The 26,856-nt window shown below is 46.4% G+C and overlaps 1 protein-coding gene across 1 annotated transcript in view; it reads left to right on the top strand.

Annotated features, from left to right (window-relative positions):
- Nucleotides 1-26,856, top strand: part of UBE3A (ubiquitin protein ligase E3A) — a 201,939-nt gene that overhangs the window by 49,820 nt on the left and 125,263 nt on the right. The window contains 1 exon segment of the mRNA XM_030201384.1: nt 2,471-2,778. Within this exon segment, the coding sequence (XP_030057244.1) occupies nt 2,471-2,778 (308 nt within the window).

Below are 26,856 nucleotides of genomic sequence, written 5' to 3'. Positions count from 1 at the left end.
TATTTTTAGAGTGTTGCCTTTACAGCAGTTTACCGCTGTATATCTCTGGTAGCGGTAACTGTGTCATTCTCTATCGGATTGTTATACTACATCAACAAGCAGGGAGACTGTCAAGATGTGGAACATAATAATATACTAAATGATGGTAGATAAAGACATAAACAGTCCATACAGTGTGACCAACTGTCACACTCATCAATTCATGATTAAATATTTTAAATTATGTTCATTGTTGATTTAATCATGGCCTTTGGCGTTTCAGGGACGTAGACATAGAAGTCCACCCACTCCTGTTCTTAAGTTCAAACTACTGGAGTTGCTGTTGAAGCCCACTCTAGCCTATATCTGTCTTGTCTTTTGTAGGACACAGACCATAAAAGTTTGCTCAGCACTGTTCTCTGGTTCCAGCCACTAAATTTGCTGTCAAAATCCTTTCCATCCCATCCTAAACCAGATTGCCATATACAGGAAACAGACTGTACAAGTCTGCCTGGCACCGTCCCTAGTTCATCACAGCCGGAGTCACCATCTAAGCGTGACTCGACATATCCTCACACATTCAGCCATTTAAGTTTAGGTTTTTTATACCGTCCATTTTCTAATTAGAGATCCTCTGTGTTCATCCCACACCATTTGATTTATGTCATCGTTTTTGTCTCTACCACCAACATTGGGAGGGCATTCCAGGCTTGATCATCCGCTCTCTGAAAAAAAATTTCCTGACATTACTCCTAAGTCTACCACCCTGCAATCTCAATTCATGTCCTCTAGTTTTACCATTCCTCCTTCTCTGGAAAAGATTTGTTTCTATATTAATACCTTTCAAGTATTTAAACATCTGTATCATATTTCCTTGTCCCTTCTTTCCTCTAGGGTATATGTATTCAGGTCTTCCAGTCTCTTCTTATAAGTCTTTTGGCACAAACCCCATACCATTTTTGTTGCCTTCTCTGGACCTATTTTAGTCTCTTTGCATTCTTAGCAAGATACAGCCTCAAAATAACTGAACACAATACTCAGGTGGGACCTCACCAACGACTTGTACAGTGGTATCCTTTCATCTGCTAGTTATGCCTCTCTCAGTGCAGCATAGCATCCTTCTGGCTATGGCCATTGCTTTGTCACACTATTTTGTTAGATCCTTGGACACCATCACCCCAAGGTTCCTCTCCCTGTCTGTACATATTGCCCTCTCACCTCCTAGAGCCTAAGGCTCCCTTGGATTTTTACTCCCCAAATTGATCACTCTGCACTGGGCCATTTTTCATGGGATGACCATCAGGGCCACCTTCCTGGCAGGCAAGGAAAACTACCTGCAACCTGAGTAGTTTTGCAACCATAGAAGTGGTCCCCTGAGGAGGTGGTACTCAAGATATTTTGAGAGTGGGCACCCCTTTGATACTTTTTCTCTGCAGACAAGGCCAAATAAATCTATTTGACGTTATCTTTTCTAAGGGTAGTAAGACAGTGAGCCACACTATCCACTCACCATCTTGTATGGAGATAATCTTTAGTTTCATGTCTGGAATTAAATTTCGTAAGCTATTGAAGAGTAGTGAGTTGAGTGACATGCTGGGGAATTCTTTACATAGACATCAAATATTCCCAAAAGCTCAAGAAGTGTCCTTTTATTTCGCACCCAAGCCATGTTACTCACCAGTATGTGCTCAGTACTACTATCATTAGAATGGTTATTACAGGTAAGTGAATCTTCTACCCTTTCTGGCAAAATGTAATAATGTCCAGATTGTATTGCTGTTTTGTTTTTATCCTATACTTATGTTTTATTTCATTATTTTATTTTAAACATGTAATGTTGTAATCTGCCTAGAATTGGTAGGTAGTGCGGAATATAAATTTTGAAATAAGTAAAGTGTTGAAGATTAAAGGGTTCTGAATTCAAGAAGGTGTAGAACAAGAAATACAATTCTAGTATAATGAGGTTAAAGCTGGTGATAGATACAGTTTGTTCTACTGCAATGTGAAAGAAAGTGGACTGAATTGGTGGGCTTTCTCTATCTGCTGTCCTAGTCTGTTTTATTATTCTTGTATTTATGTATTTGGATTTATTTACTACTTTTTTGAAGAAATTCACCCAAGGCAGCATACAGCAAGAATCAGCTGGACATAGACAATAAGTGATCACAGCAGTAGAAATATTCAAATAATTGTACACCATTATAGCATAGTTTTATGTATTTTTCAAAGTAAACTTAGGCATTTACAATTACTGATGCACAAGTACAGTGTATAGTTCCCCTACAGTTCATTTAGAGATTGCAACTTAATTTATGCTTAGTATAATGTAACGATTTGAAATTGTACAGTGCTTTTTATTATTTTGTGCCCTCAGTTGCGAGGCCTCGATTTGATCATTTTGCAGCTTGACTAACAACTTACTAATATGTATGGGTTTCGCGTATGAAAGCTGTACTAATACATTTGCTTAATTTTTTAATGTTTAATACAGGAAGCGAGCAGCTGCCAAGCATCTAATAGAACGTTACTACCACCAGTTAACAGAGGGTTGTGGAAATGAGGCATGCACGAATGAGTTTTGTGCTTCCTGTCCAACTTTTCTTCGTATGGATAACAATGCAGCGGCCATTAAGGCCCTCGAATTGTATAAGATTAATGCAAAACTCTGTGATCCTCATCCCTCAAAGAAAGGAACAAGTTCAGCTTACCTGGAAAACAACTCCAAAAGTGCCCATAACTCCTGCATAGACAGAAAAATGAACAAGAAGGAAGTACATGGTCCAAGGGATGACTTCAAAGGTAGGGTCATCTTTTCATTTTATTTAACAGTAAAGATGGTAAGTATTAGATGTTTGTGCATTCAAAACTTTGCATGTGTGTCTGATGTTGAAAGGCAACATTCTTTCCTTTTTTTTCCTGAAATGATTTTATTAGTTTTCAGTATACAAAAGCAGGGGAATCCAGTATTCAGCATAAAAAGGAAAAAAGACCAAAAAAATAGATATTCCTTTTTCACCTGTTAGACCAATCCATACCAATGGAGTCTCAAACAGTAGATGAAAGCAAGGAACACTGACTTTCAGTGATATCATCGCCACTACAAGGATTGGTGCAGTCCCGGAATTTGCCAGTACTCCTCCAACAGATGATTTTAGTTTGGATTGGTGCAGCAGCAGGTTGTGTAGTCGGGCTTCTCGGGGCTTGGGAAGAGCTCATGAGAGCTCTCAGGATAAGTCTATGGACCGTTTCCTGATTGAACTTAAGAGAAATGTGGCTCAGTGCTAGGTCAGGTCTGCAGGCCCTCCCTGTTTGGCTTGTAGCTGTACTGTTTGGTCACACAGGACTCGTGAGGGAGGTGAGTTGAGGGTGAATGCTTAAGTGGAATCCCTGGGTATATGTTTCTCTTTATTTGTTTTCCCTGCTCTTGCTCCTTTACTCATAAGAACTAGCCGTTGAGCCCGTGAAAACGGGCTACTTTTGGAATGGGGGGGGGGGGTTCTGAGCCCCCCCCCCCCCGAGGTCGGCGCCGCCCCGCCTCCCCTGGCGTCACCGCCGCCACCCCTCCACCCGGCCCGAGCAGCACTGTAAACTTACATCAGCACGCAGCAGCAGGCACATCAGCAAAGCTGCTGTCAGGGCGGGCTTCCTTCTCTGCCTTTGTCCTGCCCTCGTGTGACGTAATGTCAGCGAGGGCGGGACAAAGGCAGAGAAGGAAGCCCGACGGCAGCTTTGCTGATGTGCCTGCTGCTGCGTGGTGATGTAAGTTCACAGTGCTCGGGCCAGATGGAGGGGCGGCGGCGACTCCGGGGGAGGGGGAGCGGTTCCGACGTCTACAGCATGCCAGTAGAGACTTCCATCTCTGCCCCGCCCCCGCGTCAATACGTGATGACGGGGGCGGGACAGAGAGGGAAGTCTCTACTGCGTATTTGCGAGTGAGTATGGTCACTCGCCGTTTATATGTTTGATAGGTCTTCTATAATATCTTCAATTTGCACAATGAAAGTTCAGCCCTGATATTAGGAGGAAGGCTATTCCAAAGGCTAGGTGACAGAAAAATGCAGAGGATCTAGTGGAGTCATCATGAGCATAGTTAGGAGATGGCATTACTAGTCGATTAGTGTCAAGGGACCGGCAAGGATAGGTTGGTGTTCATGGTATATCTAAGAAATCAAGATAAAGCAGATCACAGAGATGTAAAGCAGTATTCAGTTTTCCATGGAGCAGAGAGGTTGCGTTTGTGGGCTCTCCTCATCACGTTTCTTTTTTTTTTTTTCTGGTGCCCTTCCTGCAGGTTTAAAGTTGTATTTATTTTTTGGCTCCAGAGGCCCCCTTAGGCCTTTTTTCTTCTCACCATTCAGCTGTTTGATTTTGCATCTGCTCTTTCCCCTTCCATGTCCCAGAATGTTTCCTGTGACTTCAAGTGCTGTTCCCAGTGTCATCTCTGGGACTGATCCCCATAACTGGTATCTCCAATGCTTGGGGCCAGACCACGACATTCATTCCTGTGTCCTCTGCCTGCATATGCAAAGGAAGAGTCAGAGAAATCCAGCGCAAATGCATTTCTGGTGCCAAGTCCGGTCCATCAACGTTGGCCCTGACGGCTGCAGTGGATTAATTCTGACACGGAATGTACCAGCATTGCAGAGGTCTCCATCTTCCTCGATGTTGGGTGCTTTGTTAGGGCCCCGGGACCGATCAGCATCAGACCTGACACCAAGGAATTGTGAGGATTTGATGTTGTCCTTGTTGGCACAAGGGGACCCCAATGCTTTACACAGAGTCGAAGAATAAGAAGTGCAAGCATCGGTTCCCCTCTAAGCGTGATACTGGGAGCTCCAGGGCATTGTTATTGCCGGCATGAGAGGACCTGTAGGCATTGCTAATGTGACGGACAATCACTGAGCAATTACCCTGGACTCATTTGGCTAGAGGTATGAGAGCACCTAAGTGGCCCTTGGGTCTGAGCTAGGCTGTCCCCAATGAAGGAATGATGCCAAGGTGGAAATGTATATTATTTATTATATATATAAGAATAAGCAATTATGTCAAGCAAGATGCACAGAATACTGATGATTACACAAAATATAAATATATCTATATTTATATCTACCTATCTATATATCTATTATATCTACCTATTCTCTGAGGACAAGCAGGCTGAAGATTATCACGTATGGGTTGTCGTCTGCGATGGCCCAAGAGACCGGAACTCTTCAAAAACAAGAAACTTCAAGAATGCTGCGTTGCGCGGGACAAAGCGCACCGCGCATGCGCGAGCAGCTTCCCATGAGCGTGCGACATCAGTTCTTTTTCCGTGACCCGAGAGAGTTGTGCTTGCCGCTACTTCCTTCCGTTTTGGCTCAGGAGAATCGCTTATTTTGTGTTTTTGCGCCCTTTCTCTTCATTTTTATTTCCATTCTTAGATAAAATAAAAAAAAAAAAAGGTTTTCTTTCCCTTATTTTTTTAGATTTTACTCATTTTTTTTGAAGTTTCCTTTCTTTTTTGTTGCAGCCGCGTCTTTTCCCTTTTTTTGTGCCTTTTTATTTGGCACAGTCGAGCCTTTTGATTTCGCGGACGCTATTTTCCCCACCCATAACATAAGAACATAACAGTAGCCATACTGGGTCAGACCAATGGTCCATCTAGCCCAGTATTCTGTTTTCCAAACAGTGGCCAAGCCAGGTCGCAAGTACCTGGCAGAAACCCAAATCATGACAACAATCCATACTACAAGTCCTAGGGCAAGCAGATGTTTCCCCATATCTGTTTCAATAGAAGACTATGGACTTTTCCTCCAGGAATTTGTCCAGACCTTTTTTTAAACCCAGATACGATAACCACTGTTACCACCTCCTCCTGCAAAGAGTTCCAGAGCTTAACTTACTCCCAGCGGCTTCAAACGTTGTACTTGCTTCAACCGGACCATCTCGAGCACCGACCCTCACGTGTGGTGTCTTCAATGTCTTGGGCCCGACCACTTTCCAACTTCTTGTAAGCTCTGGAAGTTGATGAAAAAGCGGACCCAGGTGGCTTGAGAGGCTCAGCGTGAGAAACTTTTTTCTGAGTGGTCCGGTTCTTCGATGTCGACGTTGAGGGAAGCAGTGACGCTGGGAGCGCAGGTGATGGCTGCCGAGAGACTGCATCGAGCTGGGAGTAGTGAGGTATCGAGTGGGTCTCCACCCATCTCGTTGCCTCCTGCTGTGCAGGCCCCCCCGAGACCGCCCTTTGTCGGACCCAGCCCCGAGGAGACGTGTGGATTCCACGTCATCCTCATCGGTACCGAGTAGTCTCGATGACGGGCGTCGAGCAAAGGCGAAGAAGCATCGGCATCGATCTCCTTCCAGACATGGTACCGAGAGCTCTGGGGAGCCGAGGGAATCGGCACCCGAGAAGCGTCGGTGCCGGGAGGATCATTCACCCTTCATTCAGGAGGTGCCGATACGTCAGTCGTCTGGCAGCCTGGTACCGGTTCCCGAGCGCATCTGGGCCCTTCTTCCAGAGCTTCTGGAAGGGTTGCTTTGTCAGTCAGCCTCGGTGTCGTGCTTGCGCCTCCCGTACCAACTGCAGAGACGGCATCTGGGCCATCACCTGTGAGGAGGTCCCCGCCCTCGGTGCCGCTTGCAGTACCGGAGCCAGTTGCCACTCAGGTCGACTCCCCCTCAACGTTGGTGGAGAAAGCTTCACTGGAGTCCAGGCAGGGGTCGACTTCTCGACACCCCCCTCGAGGTCGTCGATCCTCGACGTCGAGACAGGCGCAGACTCTCATGGCTGCGTGTCTCTGACCTGGATCAGAAGACCCAGCAGCGAATGGCGGATGTTCCTTGCCGGGGGGATAATCTCTCTTTGGAGAGAAAGTAGAGGATATGGTTGATCAGATGAAAAAGCATCATGACACCATGGATTCTCTCTCCCGCCGGACGTCTTCTGCTGCTGCCTCCTCATCCAGGAGTTTTTTTGGAGGGAGGAGGAGTGCTCCCTATTCCTATAATAGGCATAGGTACACTCCTGCCTTTCGGCAGCGGGTTCAGGCTCAGCCCCAGCATGCGCGTTCTCGTCAACGCCGTGCGCCTAAGGCCCCTAGGGCTCCCCAGCAAAAGCAACGGACGGGCTTTTGACTGGCTCCAGTACAGCATAGCCGCAGTAAAATTGTCCGTACCGGGCGACTTGCCTGTCGGAGGGAGGTTGATATTTTTTCACCAAAGGTGGCCTCTTATAACCTCCGACAAGTGGGTTCTTCAAATAGTCCGGTTAGGATACACACTCTATCTGGCATCCAAGCCTCCAAATTGCCCACCGGGAGCTCAATCCTTCAGCTCCCAGCACAAGCAGGTACTTGCGAACTCTCCGCCCTTCTGAAGGCCAATGCAGTCAAACCTGTTCCACCAGGGCAAGAAGGGCTGGGATTCTATTCCAGGTACTTCCTTGTGCAAAAGAAAACAGGGGGGATGCATCCCATCCTAGACCTAAGGGCCCTGAACAAATTTCTAGTCCGAGAAAAGTTCAGGATGGTTTCCCTGGGCACCCTTCTTCCCATGATTCAGGGAAACGATTGGCTATGCTCTCTGGACTTTAAAGGATGCCTATACTCACATCTCAGTGCTCCCAACTCACAGGAAGTACCTTTGATTTCAGCTGGGAACTCAGCACTTTCAGTACTGTGTACTACCCTTTGGCCTAGCATCTGCGCCCAGAGTCTTCACAAAGTGCTTGGCGGTTGTCGCAGCATTGCTACGCAGACTGGGAGTACATGTATTCCCTTATCTCGACGATTGGCTGGTGAAGAACACTTCGGAAGCAGGGGCTCTACGGTCCATGCAGGTGACTATTCAACTGCTGGAGCTTTGTAATAAATTATCCCAAGTCCCATCTTGTTCCAGTGCAGAAATTGGAGTTCATTGGAGCTTTGTTGGATACACGGATGTCTCGAGCTTATCTTCTCCAGGCAAGGGCAGACAATCTTCTGGCCCTAGTGTCCTTGGCTTGGGCATCTTGAGAGATCACAGCTCGGCAGATGTTGAAACTTTTAGGGCACATGGAGGCTTATTTTCAAAGCACTTAGCCTCCCAAAGTTCCATAGAAACCTATGGAACTTAGCCTCCCAAAGTGCTTTGAAAATATGCCTCATGGTCTCCACAGTTCATGTGACTCCCATGGCACTCCTACATATGAGATCAGCTCAATGGACCCTAGCTTCCCAGTGGTGCCAGGCCACAGGGGATCTAGAGGATGTCATCCATCTCTCCACCAACTTTTGCAGTTCCGTTCAGTGGTGGACCATTCGATCCAATCTGACCTTGAGACGTCCATTTCAAATTCCTCAGCCACAAAAAGTGCTGACGATGGATGCATCCCTCCTAGGGTGGGGAGCTCATGTAGATGGACTTCACACTCAGGGAGCTTGATCCTTTCAGGAAAAGGATTTTCAGATCAACTTCCTGGAATTACGAGCGATCTGGAACGCTCTCAAGGCTTTCAGAGATCGGCAAATTATTCTAATTCAGACAGACAGGTTGCTATGTATTACACCAACAAGCGGGGGGGGGGGGGGGGGGCACCGGATCTCGTCATTTGTGTCAGGAGGCCGTTTGGATATGGCTTTGCGCTCACCATCACGGTATGTTTCTTCTGGCCACATACCTAGCAGGCGTAAACAACAGTCTTGCCGACAGACTGAGCAGAATAATGCAACCTCACGAGTGGTCTCTGAACATGGACATTGTCCGCAAGAGCTTCCGAGAGTGGGGCACTCCCTCGGTGGATCTTTTTGCCACTCAGATCAATCACAAAGTCCCTCAGTTCTGTTCCAGACTTCAGGCCCACTACAGACTAGTGTCAGATGCTTTTCTCCTGCATTGGGGGACAGGCCTTCTGTATGCATATCCTCCCATACCTCTAGAAGAGAAAACTCTGCTGAAACTCAGGCAAGACCACGGAACCATGATTCTGATTGCACCTTTCTGGTCCCGTCAGATCTGTTTTCCTCGTCTTCTGGAGTTGTCTTCTGAAGAACCGTGGAGATTGGACTGTTTTCCGACCCTCATCACCCAGAACGAGGGGTCGCTTCTACATCCCAACCTCCAGTCTCTGGCTCGCACGGCCTGGATGTTGAGAACTTAGAAGTTGGCTCTTTAGGCCTTTTGGAGGGTGTCTCCTGAGACTTGCTTGCTTCCAAGAAAGATTCCACGAAAAACTGTTATTCTTTTAAATGGAGGAGGTTTGCCATCTGGTGTGACAGAAAGGCCCTAGATCCTTTTTCTTGTCCTACACAGACCCTGCTTGAATACCTTCTACACTTATCAGAGTCTAGTCTTAAGACCAACTCCGTAAGAGCTCTCCTTAGTGCAATTAGTGCTTACCATCAACGTGTAGAAGGTCAGCCTATCTCTGGATAGCCTTTAGTTGTTCGCTTCATGAGAGGTTTGCTTTTGTCAAAGCCCCCAGTCAAACCTCCACCAGTGTCATGGGATCTCAACATAGTTCTCACCCAACTGATGAAAGCTCCTTTTGAGCCACTGAATTCCTGCCATCTGAAGTACTTGACCTGGATGGTCATTTTCTTGGTGGCTGTTACTTCAGCTCGTAGAGTCAGTGAGCTCCAAGCCTTGGTAGTCCATGCACATATTAAATTTCACCATAACAGAGTGGTCCTCTGCACTCACCCTAAGTTCTTGCCGAAGGTGGTGTTGGAGTTCCATCTGAACCAGTCAATTCTCTTGCCAACATTTTTTCCTCGTCCACATACCTGCACTGGTGAAGACAAGTTGCACACCTTGGACTGTAAGAGAGCATTGGCCTTTTACGTGGAGCGGACTACGCCCTACAGACAGTCCGCCCAATTGTTTGTTTGTTTGTTTCAATCCCAACAGGAGGGGAGTTGCCATCGGAAAACGCACCATTTCTAATTGGCTAGCATATTGCATTTCCTTCACTTATGCCGAAGCTGAGCTGACTTTAGAGGCCCATGTCACGGCTCACAATGTTAAAGCCATGGCTGCGTCAGTGGCTCATTTGAAGTCAGCCTCCATTGAAGAGATTTGCAAGGCTGCAACGTGGTCATCTGTCCACACATTCACATCTCACTACTGCCTTCAGCAGGATACCCGGCACGACAGTCAGTTTGGGCAGTTGATTCTGCAGAATCTGTTCGGGGTTTAGAATCCAGCTCCACCTTCCTAGGCCCATTTCTGTTTTGTTCCAGGCTGCACTCTCACTTAGTTGTGTTTCTTTTTAGGTCAATCTATGTTATGTCCTCGCCGTGGTGAGGCCCAATTGACCAATGTTCATTGTTTTTGAGTGAGCCTGTGGGCTAGGGATACCCCATACGTGATAATCTTCAGCCTTCTTGTCCTCGGAGAAAATGAAGATACATACCTGTAGCAGGTATTCTCCGAGGACAGCTGGCTGAACATTATCATAACCCTTCCTCCTCCCCTTTGGAGTTGTTCTCTTTCTTTCTTTTTTTGCTCTTTATTAACTAATGTCGCACGCTCGCATTGTGGGCGGGAAGCTGCTCGCGCATGCGTGGTGCGCTTTGTCCCGCGCGACACAGCGTTCTCGAAGTTTCTTGTTTTTGAGGAGTTCTGGTCTCCTGGGCTGTCGCGGACAACAACCCATACATGATAATGTTCAGCCTGCTGTCCTTGGGGAATACCTGCTACAGGTATCCATCTATCCATCTATCCATCTATCCATCTATCCATCTATCCATCCATCCATCTATCCATCCTGAAGTTGGTAGCTATATTGGGCTAATGACCATGTGCCTGAGCAATAACCAGTTCTTTGCTAGCAAAAACCAGAAACTGTCCATAGCTTCAGCAGCCAGATGGAGGTGATGAATTGACTCCTTTTCAGGACTCAGGCTGAACCAACAAGCCCTCTAACAGTATCATGTAATGTCTGAGGTCTTTGACCTGCAAAGCAGCTGGATACACGGGTCTGAAATTTGGCCTTCTGCTGCACTTAGCACAAAGAATTACAGTTCGTAGGTGTACTGGCACTTCAGTCTCTCTCCTCTGAAAGATTCATACACCATCAATTCTTCTCTTCTCCTTTCTTCCCACACTCTCTCTCCCTCACGTCCAGTGTTGGCACTGCCCTTATGGTTCACAGGTGATGATCCTGGACCAATCAGGAACCATATACTTCTGTCCTGCAGGTGTTATATTATCATAACCACAATGAGGGACCTCAGAAGGACAAGCCTATGGCAGAGTTGTTTTTGACAATCTTGGACTACGACTGTCTTCCTAGGGAGGCTGTCGTCATACCCCTCCACTCCATTCACAGAGAAGCACAAATGAAGAATTGGGAGACCCCCACTCTTTGTGCAGGTTGTTCCTAAGAAGGTGGATTCCATATATCAAATCCAAAAGGCTCCCAGATTTGAGAAGGCCCAGTTGGCCTACCATTCCTTGGTAGTCTAATCCTCTGTGAAGAGAGCCAGGAGTTCCACAATTTATGCTTCAGCTCCCGCGGGCAGGGAGGCCCACACTCTGGATTCCTTTGGGAGAAAAGTGTTTCAGACTTTGATGCTCATTTCCCACATCCAGACCTACCAGCTCTACACAAGCCTGTACGTGAAGTCCATGGTGGGGAGTAGACTGGACTTCACACTCTCCCACCAGAGCAAGCTGCAGAGCTTCTTTAGTTGGCAATGAAGCAGGAGGATTGCAGGACATCTCTAGCTAGGGGCACTTTTGATATTGCATCCAGACTATCTATCTTAGGTGTGGGAATATGTAGACTCTCATGGCTGCACATCTCTGACATTGAACCAGTGGTTTAGGAGAGATTGGCCGACATTCCATGCTGAGGGGACAAGGTGGGAAGGGGTTGCAGAACTCATTAAGAAGCAGTCTAACACTGTTAAGTCCCTTTCTCGGCAGACTCCTTCTGTGTCTTTTTCCTCTTGGAGATTTTTGGCCCAGCCTAGAAAGGGTGCCTACTACTCTGAGGTGTAGGTTCACTCTTTCGCGTACTTGCCCTCATCAACAGCGCACCCAGAAGACCCAAATAGTGCACCATGTTTACACATTTCATTGGCAAAAGCATCCTCCAAATTGCCCACCCAGAGCAGAGTGTCTTACCTCGGCTCTCTGCACAAGGAAGTGCTTGCAGAGGAACTCTCCTCTCTTCTAAAGGCCAATGCGGTTGAACGCATTCCACCAGGGCAAAAAGGGAAGGGATTCTATTCCAGGTACTTCCTTGTGCCCAAGAAGGTGGGAGGGATCACATCCCATCCTAGACCTCAGGGGCTTGAACAAGTATCTGATCAAGGAGACGTTCAGGATGTTTTTTCTAGGCACCCTTCTCCTCATGATTCAGGCAAACAATTGGTAATGCTCTGTGGACTTAAAGGATGTTTGTACTCACATTCAGACACTTCCCAGTCACGAGCAGTATCTCAGATTTTATGTAGGGAATTGACATTTCCAGTACCACGTTCTTCCATTTAGCTTCGTGTCAGCTCCTAGGGTCTTTACCAGATGTCTAGTGGTAGTCACAATGTTTCTACACAGGCTAGGAATGCATGTGTTTCCCTACTTGGATAATTGGTTGATTAAGAGCACATCGAAGGAGGGTACTCACGAGGCCATGCAGAGAACTGTTTGGGTGCTGGAGCTGCTAGGGTTTGTGATCAACTATCTCAAGTCATCACTGCAACATGTGCAGAGATTAGAATTCATTGGAGCCATGCTAGATATTTTACAGGCTGGGGCCTACCTTCTGCAGGGTTGGGTGGATGCTCTAGTTGCCATTGCCACTTAGGTCCACAGCACACAGCAGGTCACAGCTCGGTAGATGTTAAGGTTGTTAGGCCGTGTGGCCTGCACAATTCATGTGACACCCATGGCACACCTCCATTTGAGGCATGTCCAGTGGACTCTAGAGTCCCAGTGGTCTCAGACTAGGGGGACCCTATTTGATGTCATCGAAATCACTCCCCAGTTGACTCATTTGCTTCTTTGGTAGACAGTTCAGTCCAGTTTGACCCTGGGACTACCATTTCAAATTTATCTTCCTCAGAAAAGTTTGACCAAGTATACATCTACCCTGAGATGGAGGGGGGGGGGGGGGGGGGAGGCGGGGGTACATGTAGATGGGTTTCACACCCAGAGAATTTGGTTGTCTAGGAGACTTCATTGCACATCTTCCTAGAGCTCTGGGCAATTTGGAATGCTTTAAAGGCTTTCCGAGATCATATGCTGAACCAAATTATCCTAATTCAAATAGACAACCAGGGGGACAAGCAGGGGGTATGAGATCCTACCCCTTATGTCAGGAAGCTGTCGGAATGTGTGCTTGGGCCTCCAGTTATGGCATGGTGCTCTGGGCCACATATGTGAGGGGGAAGCAGAATAGTCTAGCAGGCTGAGAAGGGCCTTGCAACTGCACAAGTGATCTCTGGACATGAGCGTTGCCCTCAAAGATCTTCCGAGAGTGGGTCACCCCCTCAGTGGAACTTTTTGCCACTGATCTTAAAGTTCCTCAGTAGTGCTCCAGACTCAGTTCACATGGTAGGCTAGCGGCAGATGCCTTTCTTTTACATCTATCTATCTATCTATCTATCTATCTATCTATCTATCTATCTATCTATCTATCTATCTTTTACAAGTGTTCTGTATATATATACTCCCATTCGTCTGATAGGGAAGACTTTGCTGAATCTCAGGCAAGACAAGGGAACCACGATTCTCAACATTCTGCTGAGGCAGGTGTGGTTCCTTTATTTCTGGAGTTGTCTTCCGAAGAACCATGAAGCGTTTTCCGACCCTCATTACTCAGAACAAGAGGTTTCTTTTTCATCCCAGTCTCTAGTCCCTGGCTCTCATGGCCTCAATTTTGAGAGTTTAGAATTTGCCTCCTTCCACCTGCCAAAGGGTGTCTCCAGAGTTTTCTTGGCTTTTAGGAAACATTCCATCAAAAGGAATTACTCCTTTAAATGGAGGGGGTTTGCTGTTGGGTGTGAGACTAAAGTTCTAGATCCTCTAACTTGCCCTACACAAAAACTGCTTGAGTATCTGCAGCTCTCTGAGTCTGGTTTGAAAACCAACTCTGTAAGGGTTCATCTTAATGTAATCAGTGCTTTCTATCACCAAGTAGGAGATAAGCCCATCTCTTGACAACCTCTAGTTATTCGTTTTATTTTGCAGCCCCTTATCAAATCTTCTGCTTTGTCACGGGACATCACCCAGCTGATGAAAGTTGCTTTTGAACCACTTGATTCCTGTCATCTGAAGTACCTGACCTGGAAGGTCTTTTGGTGGCGATCACTTCAGCTCACAGGGTCAGTGAGCTTCAGGCCCTAGTAGCAGATATCCACCTTTCACAAAGTTTCATCATAGCAGAGTAGTTCGCTGCATGCATCCTAAGTTCCTTCCTAAAGTGATGTCAAAGTTCCATCTTAACCAGTCATTTGTTCCCCAAACTGCATGCCCCTCCTGGCAAAAGTGCATTGCACACCTCAGACTGCAAGCAACCCGTAGCCTTCTATATGGAGCAGACTAACATCCATAGACAGTCCACACAGCTTTTTTTTTTTATCCAAATAAGATTGGGGGGGGGGGGGGGGATAACCATTGGCAAATGTACTTTGTCCAATTAGCTGGCAGACTGCATCTCTTTCATTTATGCCCAAGCTGGGCTGACTCTGGAGGGTCATGTCACTGCTCACAATTTCAGAGCCATGGCTATGTCAGTAGCCCACCTGAGGTCAGCCTCTATCGAAGAGATCTACAAGGCTGCAATGTAGTCTTCAGTCCACACATCCACTCTCACTACTTCCTCGAGTAAAATACCTGATTCAATAGCCAGTTGGCCAGACAGTACTACAGAATGTTTGGCTTCTAGATCCAACTCCACACTCCTAGACCCGTTTTTTTCTGTTCCAGGCTGCACCTTCACAACCAGTTTGTATATAGTTTCATGTTGTTTAGTTGTTTAGGCCTTGCTGTTGCAAGTCCTTGTTGTCCTTGCGACAACGTTTTTGGTGAATCTGGTAGCTATTGGCTATGTCTGACCAATGGGCTATAAGGAGAGGAGGGAACTGCTGTTCTGATTGGCAAGGTGAGGAAAGTAATTACTGCTTTTAGAACACCTAAAGTTGATTCCATTTTGAAGAGACGAGCTGGAAAAGGAGCAGTTATTGATCAAGCCACATGCTGGGGCAGTACCTACTTAATGATTCAGCACTTGCTTGAAACCCTTTCTAGTGAACATGGCCAACACTCAAGTGATGCTAAGTGAAAGTCAGTGGACACAGGTGACAGAATTGGAAGAGTTGCTTTGTCACCCATTTACAGTGACTAAAAAATTACAAACTGAGGATTTAGCTCCGAGGACAGAAGGCCAGTCATTCTCACAATGGGTGTTGATATCTGACTGAGCCCAGTTCAGACGCTGACTAGTACACTCTCTTTAAGAGGTCTTTGGCACCATCCCACCATGTGTACATGGGTCCTTCGCACCTGACATGCGAGAGTGTGGCCACCAGTGTAATGGCATAGCTGGAAAAGACAACTCCAAGGGGTGGAGGGAAGGTTTGTGAGAATGATATGACCTACTTGTCCTCAGAGAAAGTGAAGTTACTTACATGTAGCAGGTGTCATCTTTAAAGCAGGATGAATTTTCACAAGGCTATTTCATTCAGTTCACCCCAGGAATTATGTGGTTATATGCATATATAATTTTCTGTATACTTGAACTCATGCAGAATCACGTAATCCTGGATTATTTGTTTAAACCAGTGGGTGGTGAAGCCCGGTGATTGAAATACAGCTGGTCCAATCGATCTGCCTACATCTCACGGCTCTTCATGGCAGGGCTGGTCTGCAAGAGCAGCACCAAAACAGCATTAGATTCTTGATATACTGCCTTTCTCTGGTACAGCCAAAGTGGTTTACATATTACATGCAGTTATTTTTCTCTGTCCCTAGTTGTCTCACAATCTAAGTTTTGTACCTGGGGCAATGGAGAATTAAGTGACTTGCCCAAGGAGCCACAGTGGGAACTGAACCTGGTTCCCAACCCACTCTGCCAATCATTAGGCTATACCTCCATTCCGTGTACCCTTTGCACTTAAGGGGAGTCCCTCCCCCCCATTAACAGATTCAGAGGGTTTCTGGTCCACAGCAGCCTTTTTCACCTTTCAGTGTTACAAAGACAGAGGAACTAGTTTGAGGTGTAGGTTGGTAGTAACAGCAGGAGTCTCTGGTAGTAGACAAGAGCCTAAGCGAAAGACAGTGAAAGCACCCTTACATAGTAGTGTATCTTCACATTACATAGTTACTAGCAAGCATTTTGAGAGTATAATGAACAGACAGTTATAATAATTTAAAATGTAAATCTTGAAAAGCATTTTATGCTTCATAGAAAATATTTCAAAATGTTTTTCAGGTTTCCCAAAATTTTCATTTCTGGGCATAGTTTGTGTGTGTGGTGGAGGTGGGGGTTAGAACTGAACCCCCCCCCCCCCCCCCCCCGTGTCCATATTTTTTTCCAGTTCTTCACATTTCTGAATAGACCAGGTTTCAAATATTTCCTTTCACTATTTGCTAAAGTTGTATCTAGCAGCGTGGTTCATAGAGGATGCTGTTATTCTGGAGACCCCTCCACTAGGAACAGCAAGAAAACATCAGCAAAGGGAAAGTCATCTCCTAGTCTGATTCTGTTCAATTATTGCAAACAGCCATGACCCCTATGGCAGTGGCAAGGTGCTGGAAGCAAATGGAGCAGCGTTCACTGTTAGTAGGTAAGGTGCAAGCAGCATCCAAGGTGGTCATACGGTACATTTGAGAAATTGGACGACTAACCTCTGCAAATGGTTGAGAGTGTCGGTTTTAAAAGTCTGTTGTTTGTTTATTTTATTTATTTATTTATTTATTGCATTTGTATTCCACATTTTCCTACCTATTTGCAGGCTCAATGTGGCTTACAGAGTTTATGACATAGTCATTACATAATATCAGATATACATAGTATTGAATAGAGATTAAGTAAGGGAAGAGAGTAAGAAGATATTAGGCAGGATAGTATGGAAGGTGGACTTTGATAATTGGAAGGATTGGTGAGGTAGTTTTGTGAGGTTATGGGTTCTCTTTGTAGGCCTTGTTGAAGAGATGTGTCTTCAAGGATATGCGGAAGTTGGTTGTTTCGTTAATGGCTTTCAGGGCTGTAGGTAATGCATTCCACAGCTGCATGCTCATGTAAGAAAAGGTGGTGTCGTGTATCAGCTTGTATTTTAGTCCTTTACAGCTGGGGAAGTGCAGATTGAGAAATTTGCGGGATGATCTTATGGCGTTCCTGGGAGGCAAGTCCACAAGGTTTAGCATGTAGATTGGGGCGTCTGCGTGAATGATTTTGTGTATAATCGTGCAGATCTTGAACGCAATGCGTTCCTTGAGTGGGAGCCATTGAAGTTTCTCTCTTAGGGGTTTTGCACTTTCGTATTTGTTTTTTCCAAATATGTGTCTGGCGACGGTATTCTGGGCTGTTTGGAGTTTTTTGATAGTCTGTTCTTTGCAGCCAGCGTACAGTGTGTTGCAGTAGTCCAGATGACTTATTACCATTGACTGTACTAGGGTACGGAATATGTATCGCGGGAGAAAGGTTTTACTCTTTTGAGTTTCCATTATTGCAAACAGCCATGACCCCTATGGCAGTGGCAAGGTGCCAGAAGCAAATGGAGCAGCATTCACTGTTAGTAGGTAAGGTGCATAAGTACATAAGTACATAAGTAGTGCCATACTGGGAAAGACCAAAGGTCCATCTAGCCCAGCATCCTGTCACCGACAGTGGCCAATCCAGGTCAAGGGCACCTGGCACGCTCCCCAAACGTAAAAACATTCCAGACAAGTTATACCTAAAAATGCGGAATTTTTCCAAGTCCATTTAATAGCGGTCTATGGACTTGTCCTTTAGGAATCTATCTAACCCCTTTTTAAACTCCGTCAAGCTAACCGCCCGTACCACGTTCTCCGGCAACGAATTCCAGAGTCTAATTACACGTTGGGTGAAGAAAAATTTTCTCCGATTCGTTTTAAATTTACCACACTGTAGCTTCAACTCATGCCCTCTAGTCCTAGTATTTTTGGATAGCGTGAACAGTCGCTTCACATCCACCCGATCCATTCCACTCATTATTTTATACACTTCTATCATATCTCCCCTCAGCCGTCTCTTCTCCAAGCTGAAAAGCCCTAGCCTTCTCAGCCTCTCTTCATAGGAAAGTCGTCCCATCCCCACTAGCATTTTTGTCGCCCTTCGCTGTACCTTTTCCAATTCTACTATATCTTTTTTGAGATACGGAGACCAGTACTGAACACAATACTCCAGGTGCGGTCGCACCATGGAGCGATACAACGGCATTATAACATCCGCACACCTGGACTCCATACCCTTCCTAATAACACCCAACATTCTATTCGCTTTCCTAGCCGCAGCAGCACACTGAGCAGAAGGTTTCAGCGTATCATCGACGATGACACCCAGATCCCTTTCTTGATCCGTAACTCCTAACGCGGAACCTTGCAAGACGTAGCTATAATTCGGGTTCCTCTTACCCACATGCATCACTTTGCACTTGTCAACATTGAACTTCATCTGCCACTTGCACGCCCATTCTCCCAGTCTCGCAAGGTCCTCCTGTAATCGTTCACATTCCTCCTGCGACTTGACGACCCTGAATAATTTTGTGTCATCGGCGAATTTAATTACCTCACTAGTTATTCCCATCTCTAGGTCATTTATAAATACATTAAAAAGCAACGGACCCAGCACAGACCCCTGCGGGACCCCACTAACTACCCTCCTCCACTGAGAATACTGGCCACGCAATCCTACTCTCTGCTTCCTATCTTTCAACCAGTTCCTAATCCATAATAATACCCTACCTCCGATTCCATGACTCTGCAATTTCTTCAGGAGTCTTTCGTGCGGCACTTTGTCAAACGCCTTCTGAAAATCCAGATATACAATATCAACCGGCTCCCCATTGTCCACATGTTTGCTTACCCCCTCAAAAAAATGCATTAGATTGGTGAGGCAAGACTTCCCTTCACTAAATCCGTGCTGACTTTGTCTCATCAGTCCATGTTTTTGTATATGCTCTGCAATTTTATTCTTAATAATAGCCTCCACCATCTTGCCCGGCACCGACGTCAGACTCACCGGTCTATAATTTCCTGGATCTCCTCTGGAACCCTTCTTAAAAATCGGAGTAACATTGGCTACCCTCCAGTCTTCCGGTACTACACTCGATTTTAGGGACAGATTGCATATTTCTAACAGTAGCTCCGCAAGCAGCATCCAAGGTGGTCATACAGTACATTTGAGAAATTGGACGAGTAACCTCTGCAAATGGTTGAGAGTGTCGGTTTTAAAAGTCTGTTGTACCTTTTAGTCCCAAAGTACAAAGTCTCCTGCAGGACCACATTTAAGTAAGTGTGTCATACCTGCTTGGTATATGCGGTGTCATGTCTTGATACAGGCACAGCTCGCCAAGGCAAAGGGAGAAGCATGCATTTGATAAGCAATATATGGACCCGTTAAATGCTATGAATCCCAGATGATGGCCCACAGCTATATCTTGGTCCACATCTTGGGGATTGTTGTGCATTGTTATAGTAGATTGTTAGGGAGTGATTTGTGTTTGGTGAGTGTGTTTTAATTAGGGGTACAATATGAGAAGTATGCATGCATTGGTTGAAGTGTTGGTGGGTTGAATGGAGGATTCCCTTGCTGTTGGGAAAGGAATGGTGTAATGGGTGGGATCTGGCAGTTGAGAAGTCTGTCTAGTTTCAGTTCAGAATTAAATTGAATGTATGACAGGAATGGGAAGTTCTTCAGGATAGAGAGGCAGGAAAGAAAGAGAATGTATTGAGGAGGATGTCAGATTTTTTTGTTGTTGGAAATTATTCTGTTGAATGTTCAGTTAAAAATGAGAGATTCAATGATTTGTTAGTGCCTGACATTGATTTAATGGAAGTGACTGATTCATGATTGGATAAGGATGATGTGTTTGGTGAGCTTAATATGTGTTAGATTTTTGGGGAGGGTGAAAGAGGAGGAATTTTGTTGTGCGGCCCATGTCATAGTATCTAATGTGCATTCTAAATTTAAATTCTGGTTAATTACATAATGTAAATTTGGCTCGTCAGTAACTTTAATTGGAATAATAGAGGGAATTAATATTTTTAGTGTGGCCCATTGGCTCCCAAGCAATTGTAATGGGGAGGACAAATATTTTAGTATGGCTCATCGAGGAATGCACGGCTGCCATAGCGGCCCATCATTAGTCACGAGTTTGATATAACTGAGCTAAGAGAAGCTTGTAAGTTAGCCAGGAAAGCAAAGATGCAAGTAGGGGAAAAAATAGCTAATACGGTAAAATGGGGGATGACAATTTTTAGATATGTTAGTGATAGGAGGACGTGCAAAATGGTGAGAAGGGTGAAGGTGAGGAATTTGTAGAAATAAGACAGAATTGTGTAACAAATATTTCTCTTCTATGTTCATAGAAGAAGGGACCAGGAGTAGGATCACAGAAGACAAATGCAAGTAGGAATGCAAATGTGATAGACCCTGAAGATTTTCAGAGGGCTATGTTAATGAGGAGCTAGCTAAACTAAAAGTGGACAAAACAATGTGGACCGGATGTCATACATCTGAGGGTACTAAAGGAACTTAGGGAAGTTCTGCAGCTCCTCTGGCTGACCTTTTCAATGTTTCTCTAGAGTCAGGAGTAGTCCTGGAAGACTGGAGAAGCAGAAGTAAGGAGCATCTTGGGAACTACAGGCTGATTAGTTTGACCTCTTTGGTAAGTAAATGAATGGAAACGCTTCTAAAACAGAGATTCCATATCATCAAGCTGATCAATCCATAGACTGATGGGTTGTGTCCATCTACCAGCAGGTGGAGATAGAGAGCAAACTTTTGCCTCCCTATATGTGGTCATGTGCTGCCGGAAACTCCCCAGTATGTTCTCTATCTCAGCAGGTGGTGGTCACACACAGCAGCAGCTCTGGCTAGGCCTCCAAGCCTAATTTTTAGGTTTTGTTGAGTGCCTGGGGTTGAGGGCTCTTTTGAGCAAGTGCAAACCTGGTGGTGCCAGGTCCCTCCTTTTCTCCCCCCTCCCGCTGGCTCCGTTAAAAAAAAAAAAAAATTTTGAACGTCCTTAAAGGCGTTTATTTCGACGTTTATTTAAGCGTCTATGGCAGCTACTCACTGGGACACCAGGTCGTTACAACTCGGAGCGGACAGCAGGTAATTTTTACCTTTTTATAGCGGGCAGGGGGTTCCCCGATTCTTCTCCTCGTGGCATATGGCGTCGGAGGGCGAGGGCGCAAAGGGTCGCTCCCCGGGTCGCTTGAGCGCTTCTAGAGGGGATGCGGGGGTCTTAAAGCCTGATTCGCCCTTGTTGGGTGACAGTTTCGTGACCGATGAATGTCCCGGTCCTTCCTCCGGCGTGGCGGTTTTTCCCGCCATAAACGCCCATCCCCCGCTCCTCGCCTCCGCCATCTTGGCCGGCCACGCGGCTCGGACGGCTTCTTCTTGGGCCGCCCTTGAGGTTGGAGACATTAATGCCATGAACGCCCTTAATTTGGGCGACGGCACAGAAGCGGCTAAAGTTAAGAGCCATTCTTCCCGCGCGGCTCCTTCGCGGAGTTTCGCGCCGGACGCCATTTTGGATGCACAGCATGTCTCTCCCCCGCTATTGCGAGCGCCGGTTGAGGGTGCGTCTAGGGCTGTTGCCCAGGCTGCGGAAGTGCACAGTCTGGGGGGTTTCTCCCCCGAGTTTGTTTTGCTGCTGCATCAGGCCTTCCTCATGCACAACGCTGCCCCTGCTCCCTCGTCTGGTAAAGAGGTTGAGGTTCCCAGAGGTAAACGCCCTCGGGTTGATTCCCAGGCCTTGGAGGAATTTGTCTCCTCCGATGTAGATGAGGGCAGCGTGTCTGAGGTCTCCCAACGGTCCTTTACGGATTCCTTGGGGGAGACGGATCCCCGCTCGGATGGAGCGGATGACCCCTCTGCAGCGCGGCTTTTTAGCCCAGAGGATTTGCCCAACCTGTTGTTACAGGCCATGGACACTTTGAAGATTTCCTCTCCGGAGGACGTCTCTCCCTCAGCCCCTGTTGGCTCTGCCATTATGCTGGGGACGAAGCGCCCGCCTAGAACCTTCCACGTGCATGATGCCATGCACACCTTAATTTCGGCTCAATGGGATGTCCCAGAAGCGAGCCTTAAAGTGGCTAGGGCTATGTCCCGCCTCTATCCTTTGGCTGTGAGTGAACGTGAGGCCTATCTGTGGCCTACCGTGGATTCTTTAATCACTGCGGTGACTAAGAAAACGGCGTTGCCGGTGGAAGGTGGCACGGCCCTAAAGGACGCCCAAGACAGAAGATTGGAGGCGGCCTTAAGGTCGTCCTTTGAGGCGGCTGCTTTAAGTTTGCAGGCCTCAGTTTGCGGCTCCTATGTGGCCAGGGCGTGCCTGACTATGGTGCAGCGGGCTTCCCCCTCGGATCATTCCTTGAGGGCTGATTGGCCGGCCCTGGAATCGAGCTTAGCCTATTTGGCAGATTTGCTGTATGATGTCTTGAGGGCCTCAGCGAAAGGCATGGCTCAGACAATCTCTGCGCGGCGGTGGCTTTGGCTGAAACATTGGTCTGCTGACCACGCCTCTAAATCCCGCCTGGCTAGGTTGCCTTTTAAAGGCAAGCTGCTCTTTGGGGTCGAGCTGGACAAAATCGTGACCGATCTCGGCATGTCTAAGGGCAAGAAATTACCAGAGGTCAGGGCTCGGACTAGTACTCGTCCCGGTACATAAGTACATAAGTAGTGCCATTCTGGGAAAGACCAAAGGTCCATCTAGCCCAGCATCCTGTCACCGACAGTGGCCAATCCAGGTCAAGGGCACCTGGCACGCTCCCCAAACGTAAAAACATTCCAGACAAGTTATACCTAAAAATGCGGAATTTTTCCAAGTCCATTTAATAGCGGTCTATGGACTTGTCCTTTAGGAATCTATCTAACCCCTTTTTAAACTCCGTCAAGCTAACCGCCCGTACCACGTTCTCCGGCAACGAATTCCAGAGTCTAATTACACGTTGGGTGAAGAAAAATTTTCTCCGATTCGTTTTAAATTTACCACACTGTAGCTTCAACTCATGCCCTCTAGTCCTAGTATTTTTGGATAGCGTGAACAGTCGCTTCACATCCACCCGATCCATTCCACTCATTATTTTATACACTTCTATCATATCTCCCCTCAGCCGTCTCTTCTCCAAGCTGAAAAGCCCTAGCCTTCTCAGCCTCTCTTCATAGGAAAGTCGTCCCATCCCCACTATCATTTTCGTCGCCCTTCGCTGTACCTTTTCCAATTCTACTATATCTTTTTTGAGATACGGAGACCAGTACTGAACACAATACTCCAGGTGCGGTCGCACCATGGAGCGATACAACGGCATTATAACATCCGCACACCTGGACTCCATACCCTTCCTAATAACACCCAACATTCTATTCGCTTTCCTAGCCGCAGCAGCACACTGAGCAGAAGGTTTCAGCGTATCATCGACGACGACACCCAGATCCCTTTCTTGATCCGTAACTCCTAACGCGGAACCTTGCAAGACGTAGCTATAATTCGGGTTCCTCTTACCCACATGCATCACTTTGCACTTGTCAACATTGAACTTCATCTGCCACTTGCACGCCCATTCTCCCAGTCTCGCAAGGTCCTCCTGTAATCGTTCACATTCCTCCTGCGACTTGACAACCCTGAATAATTTTGTGTCATCGGCGAATTTAATTACCTCACTAGTTATTCCCATCTCTAGGTCATTTATAAATACATTAAAAAGCAACGGACCCAGCACAGACCCCTGCGGGACCCCACTAACTACCCTCCTCCACTGAGAATACTGGCCACGCAATCCTACTCTCTGCTTCCTATCTTTCAACCAGTTCTTAATCCATAATAATACCCTACCTCCGATTCCATGACTCTGCAATTTCTTCAGGAGTCTTTCGTGCGGCACTTTGTCAAACGCCTTCTGAAAATCCAGATATACAATATCAACCGGCTCCCCATTGTCCACATGTTTGCTTACCCCCTCAAAAAAATGCATTAGATTGGTGAGGCAAGACTTCCCTTCACTAAATCCGTGCTGACTTTGTCTCATCAGTCCATGTTTTTGTATATGCTCTGCAATTTTATTCTTAATAATAGCCTCCACCATCTTGCCCGGCACCGACGTCAGACTCACCGGTCTATAATTTCCCGGATCTCCTCTGGAACCCTTCTTAAAAATCGGAGTAACATTGGCTACCCTCCAGTCTTCCGGTACTACACTCGATTTTAGGGACAGATTGCATATTTCTAACAGTAGCTCCGCAAGTTCATTTTTTAGTTCTATTAATACTCTGGGATGAATACCATCAGGTCCCGGTGATTTACTACTCTTCAGCTTGCTGAACTGACCCATTACATCCTCCAAGGTTACAGAGAATTTGTTTAGTTTCTCCGACTCCCCCGCTTCAAATATTCTTTCCGGCACCGGTGTCCCCCCCAAATCCTCCTCGGTGAAGACCGAAGCAAAGAATTCATTTAATTTGTCCGCTACGGCTTTGTCCTCCTTGATCGCCCCTTTAACACCATTTTCGTCCAGCGGCCCAACCGACTCTTTGGCCGGTTTCCTGCTTTTAATGTATCTAAAAAAATTTTTACTATGTATTTTTGCTTCCAACGCTAATTTCTTCTCAAAGTCCTTTTTTGCCCTCCTTATCTCCGCTTTGCATTTGGCTTGGCATTCCTTATGATCTATCCTGTTACTTTCAGTTGGTTCTCTTCTCCACTTTCTGAAGGATTGTTTTTTGGCTCTAATGATTTCCTTTATCTTACTGTTTAGCCACACCGGCTGACGTTTAGTCTTTTTTCCCTTTTTTCTAATACGTGGAATATATTTGTCCTGAACCTCCAGGATGGTGTTTTAAACAGCATCCACGCCTGATGCAAGTTTTTTACTCTGCGAGCTGCTCCTTTCAGTCTTTTTTTCACCATTTTTCTCATTTTGTCGTAATCACCTTTTCTATAGTTAAACGCTAGCGTACTTGATTTCCTAGTTTCACTTCCTTCAATGCCAATATCAAAACCGATCATATTATGATCACTGTTATCAAGCGGCCCTCGTATCGTTACCCCCTGCACTAGATCATGAGCACCACTAAGGACTAAGTCTAGTATTTTTCCTTCTCTTGTCGGCTCCTGAACTAGCTGTTCCATGAAGCTGTCCTTGATTTCATCAAGAAATCTTATGTCCCTTGCGTGTACAGATGTTACATTAACCCAGTCTATATGCGGGTAATTGAAATCCCCCATTATTATTGTGTTGCCCAGTTTGTTTGCGTCCCTGATTTCCTTTAACATTTCCGCATCCATCTGTTCGTCCTGGCCAGGCGGACGGTAGTACACTCCTATCACTATCCTTTTCCCCTTTGCACATGGAATTTCAATCCACAGTGATTCCAAGGAGTGTTTTGTTTCCTGCAGAATTTTCAATCTATTTGATTCAAGGCTCTCGTTAATATACAATGCTACCCCTCCACCAATCCGATTCACCCTATCACTACGATATAATTTGTACCCCGGTATGACAGTGTCCCACTGGTTATCCTCCTTCCACCAGGTCTCAGAGATGCCTATTATATCTAATTTTTCATTTAGTGCAATATATTCCAACTCCCCCATCTTATTTCTTAGGCTCCTGGCATTCGCATATAGACATTTCAAACTATGTTTGTTGTTCCTAAGTACATCATGCTTAGTACTTGACAGTATTAATTGGCAATCTTTTGTCTGATTTTTATTGTTATTTAAAGATACCCGATCTACTACAATCTCTTTTGCAACCTCACTATCAGGATACTCTATCTTCCCTGTTATGGTGATATCTTTGAAAGATACCTTATCCCGAACCATGCTCTTTTGAGCGACTGTCGGCCTTCCCCCCATTTCTAGTTTAAAAGCTGCTCTATCTCCTTCTTAAACGCCGATGCCAGCAGCCTGGTCCCACTCTGGTTAAGATGGAGCCCATCCTTTCGGAATAGGCTCCCCCTTCCCCAGAATGTTGCCCAGTTCCTAAGAAATCTAAAGCCCTCCTCCCTGCACCATCGTCTCATCCACGCATTGAGACTCTGGAGCTCTGCCTGTCTCTTGGGCCCTGCGCGTGGCACAGGTAGCATTTCAGAAAATGCTACCCTGGAGGATCTGGATTTCAGCTTTCTACCTAAGAGCCTAAATTTTGCTTCCAGAACCTCTCTCCCACATTTTCCTATGTCATTAGTACCCACATGTACCAAGACAGCCGTCTCCTCCCCAGCACTATATAAAATCCTATCTAGGTGACGCGTGAGGTCCGCCACCTTCGCACCAGGCAGGCAAGTCACCAGGCGATCCTCACGTCCACCAGCTACCCAGCTATCTATATGCCTAATGATCGAATCACCCAGTACAACAGCTGTCCTAACCTTTCCCTCCCGGTGCGAAAGGATAATACATCCCCTGGTGGGCACCAGGGGATGTATTATCCCAGAGGACGGTTGCAGGAAGCCAGTCGGTACCGCCCGGGCAAGTCGGGTTCCTCTGCCCCCTCTTCCTCCAAGAGGAATTTCTCCCCCAAGCAGCATTCCTTTCGCAGAGACCGCCGTCCCGGAGGTGCTCCCTCCGGTCCTCCCCCAGGGTCTCGTACCCAATGACGGGGTCTTGGTCCACGCCCCAGTGCAGATTGGAGGACGGCTGTCCTCGTTTCTGGGCGAGTGGACCACAATAACTTCAGACGCGTGGGTGCTGGAAGTCATCAGAGACGGCTACAAACTAG

The sequence above is a fragment of the Microcaecilia unicolor genome, chromosome 4 (assembly GCF_901765095.1).
Source record: "Microcaecilia unicolor chromosome 4, aMicUni1.1, whole genome shotgun sequence".
Classification (NCBI taxonomy): Eukaryota; Metazoa; Chordata; class Amphibia; order Gymnophiona; family Siphonopidae; genus Microcaecilia; species Microcaecilia unicolor.
Note: the sequence above shows the minus strand (reverse complement) of the source record. Positions and strands in the feature narration are given on the sequence as shown.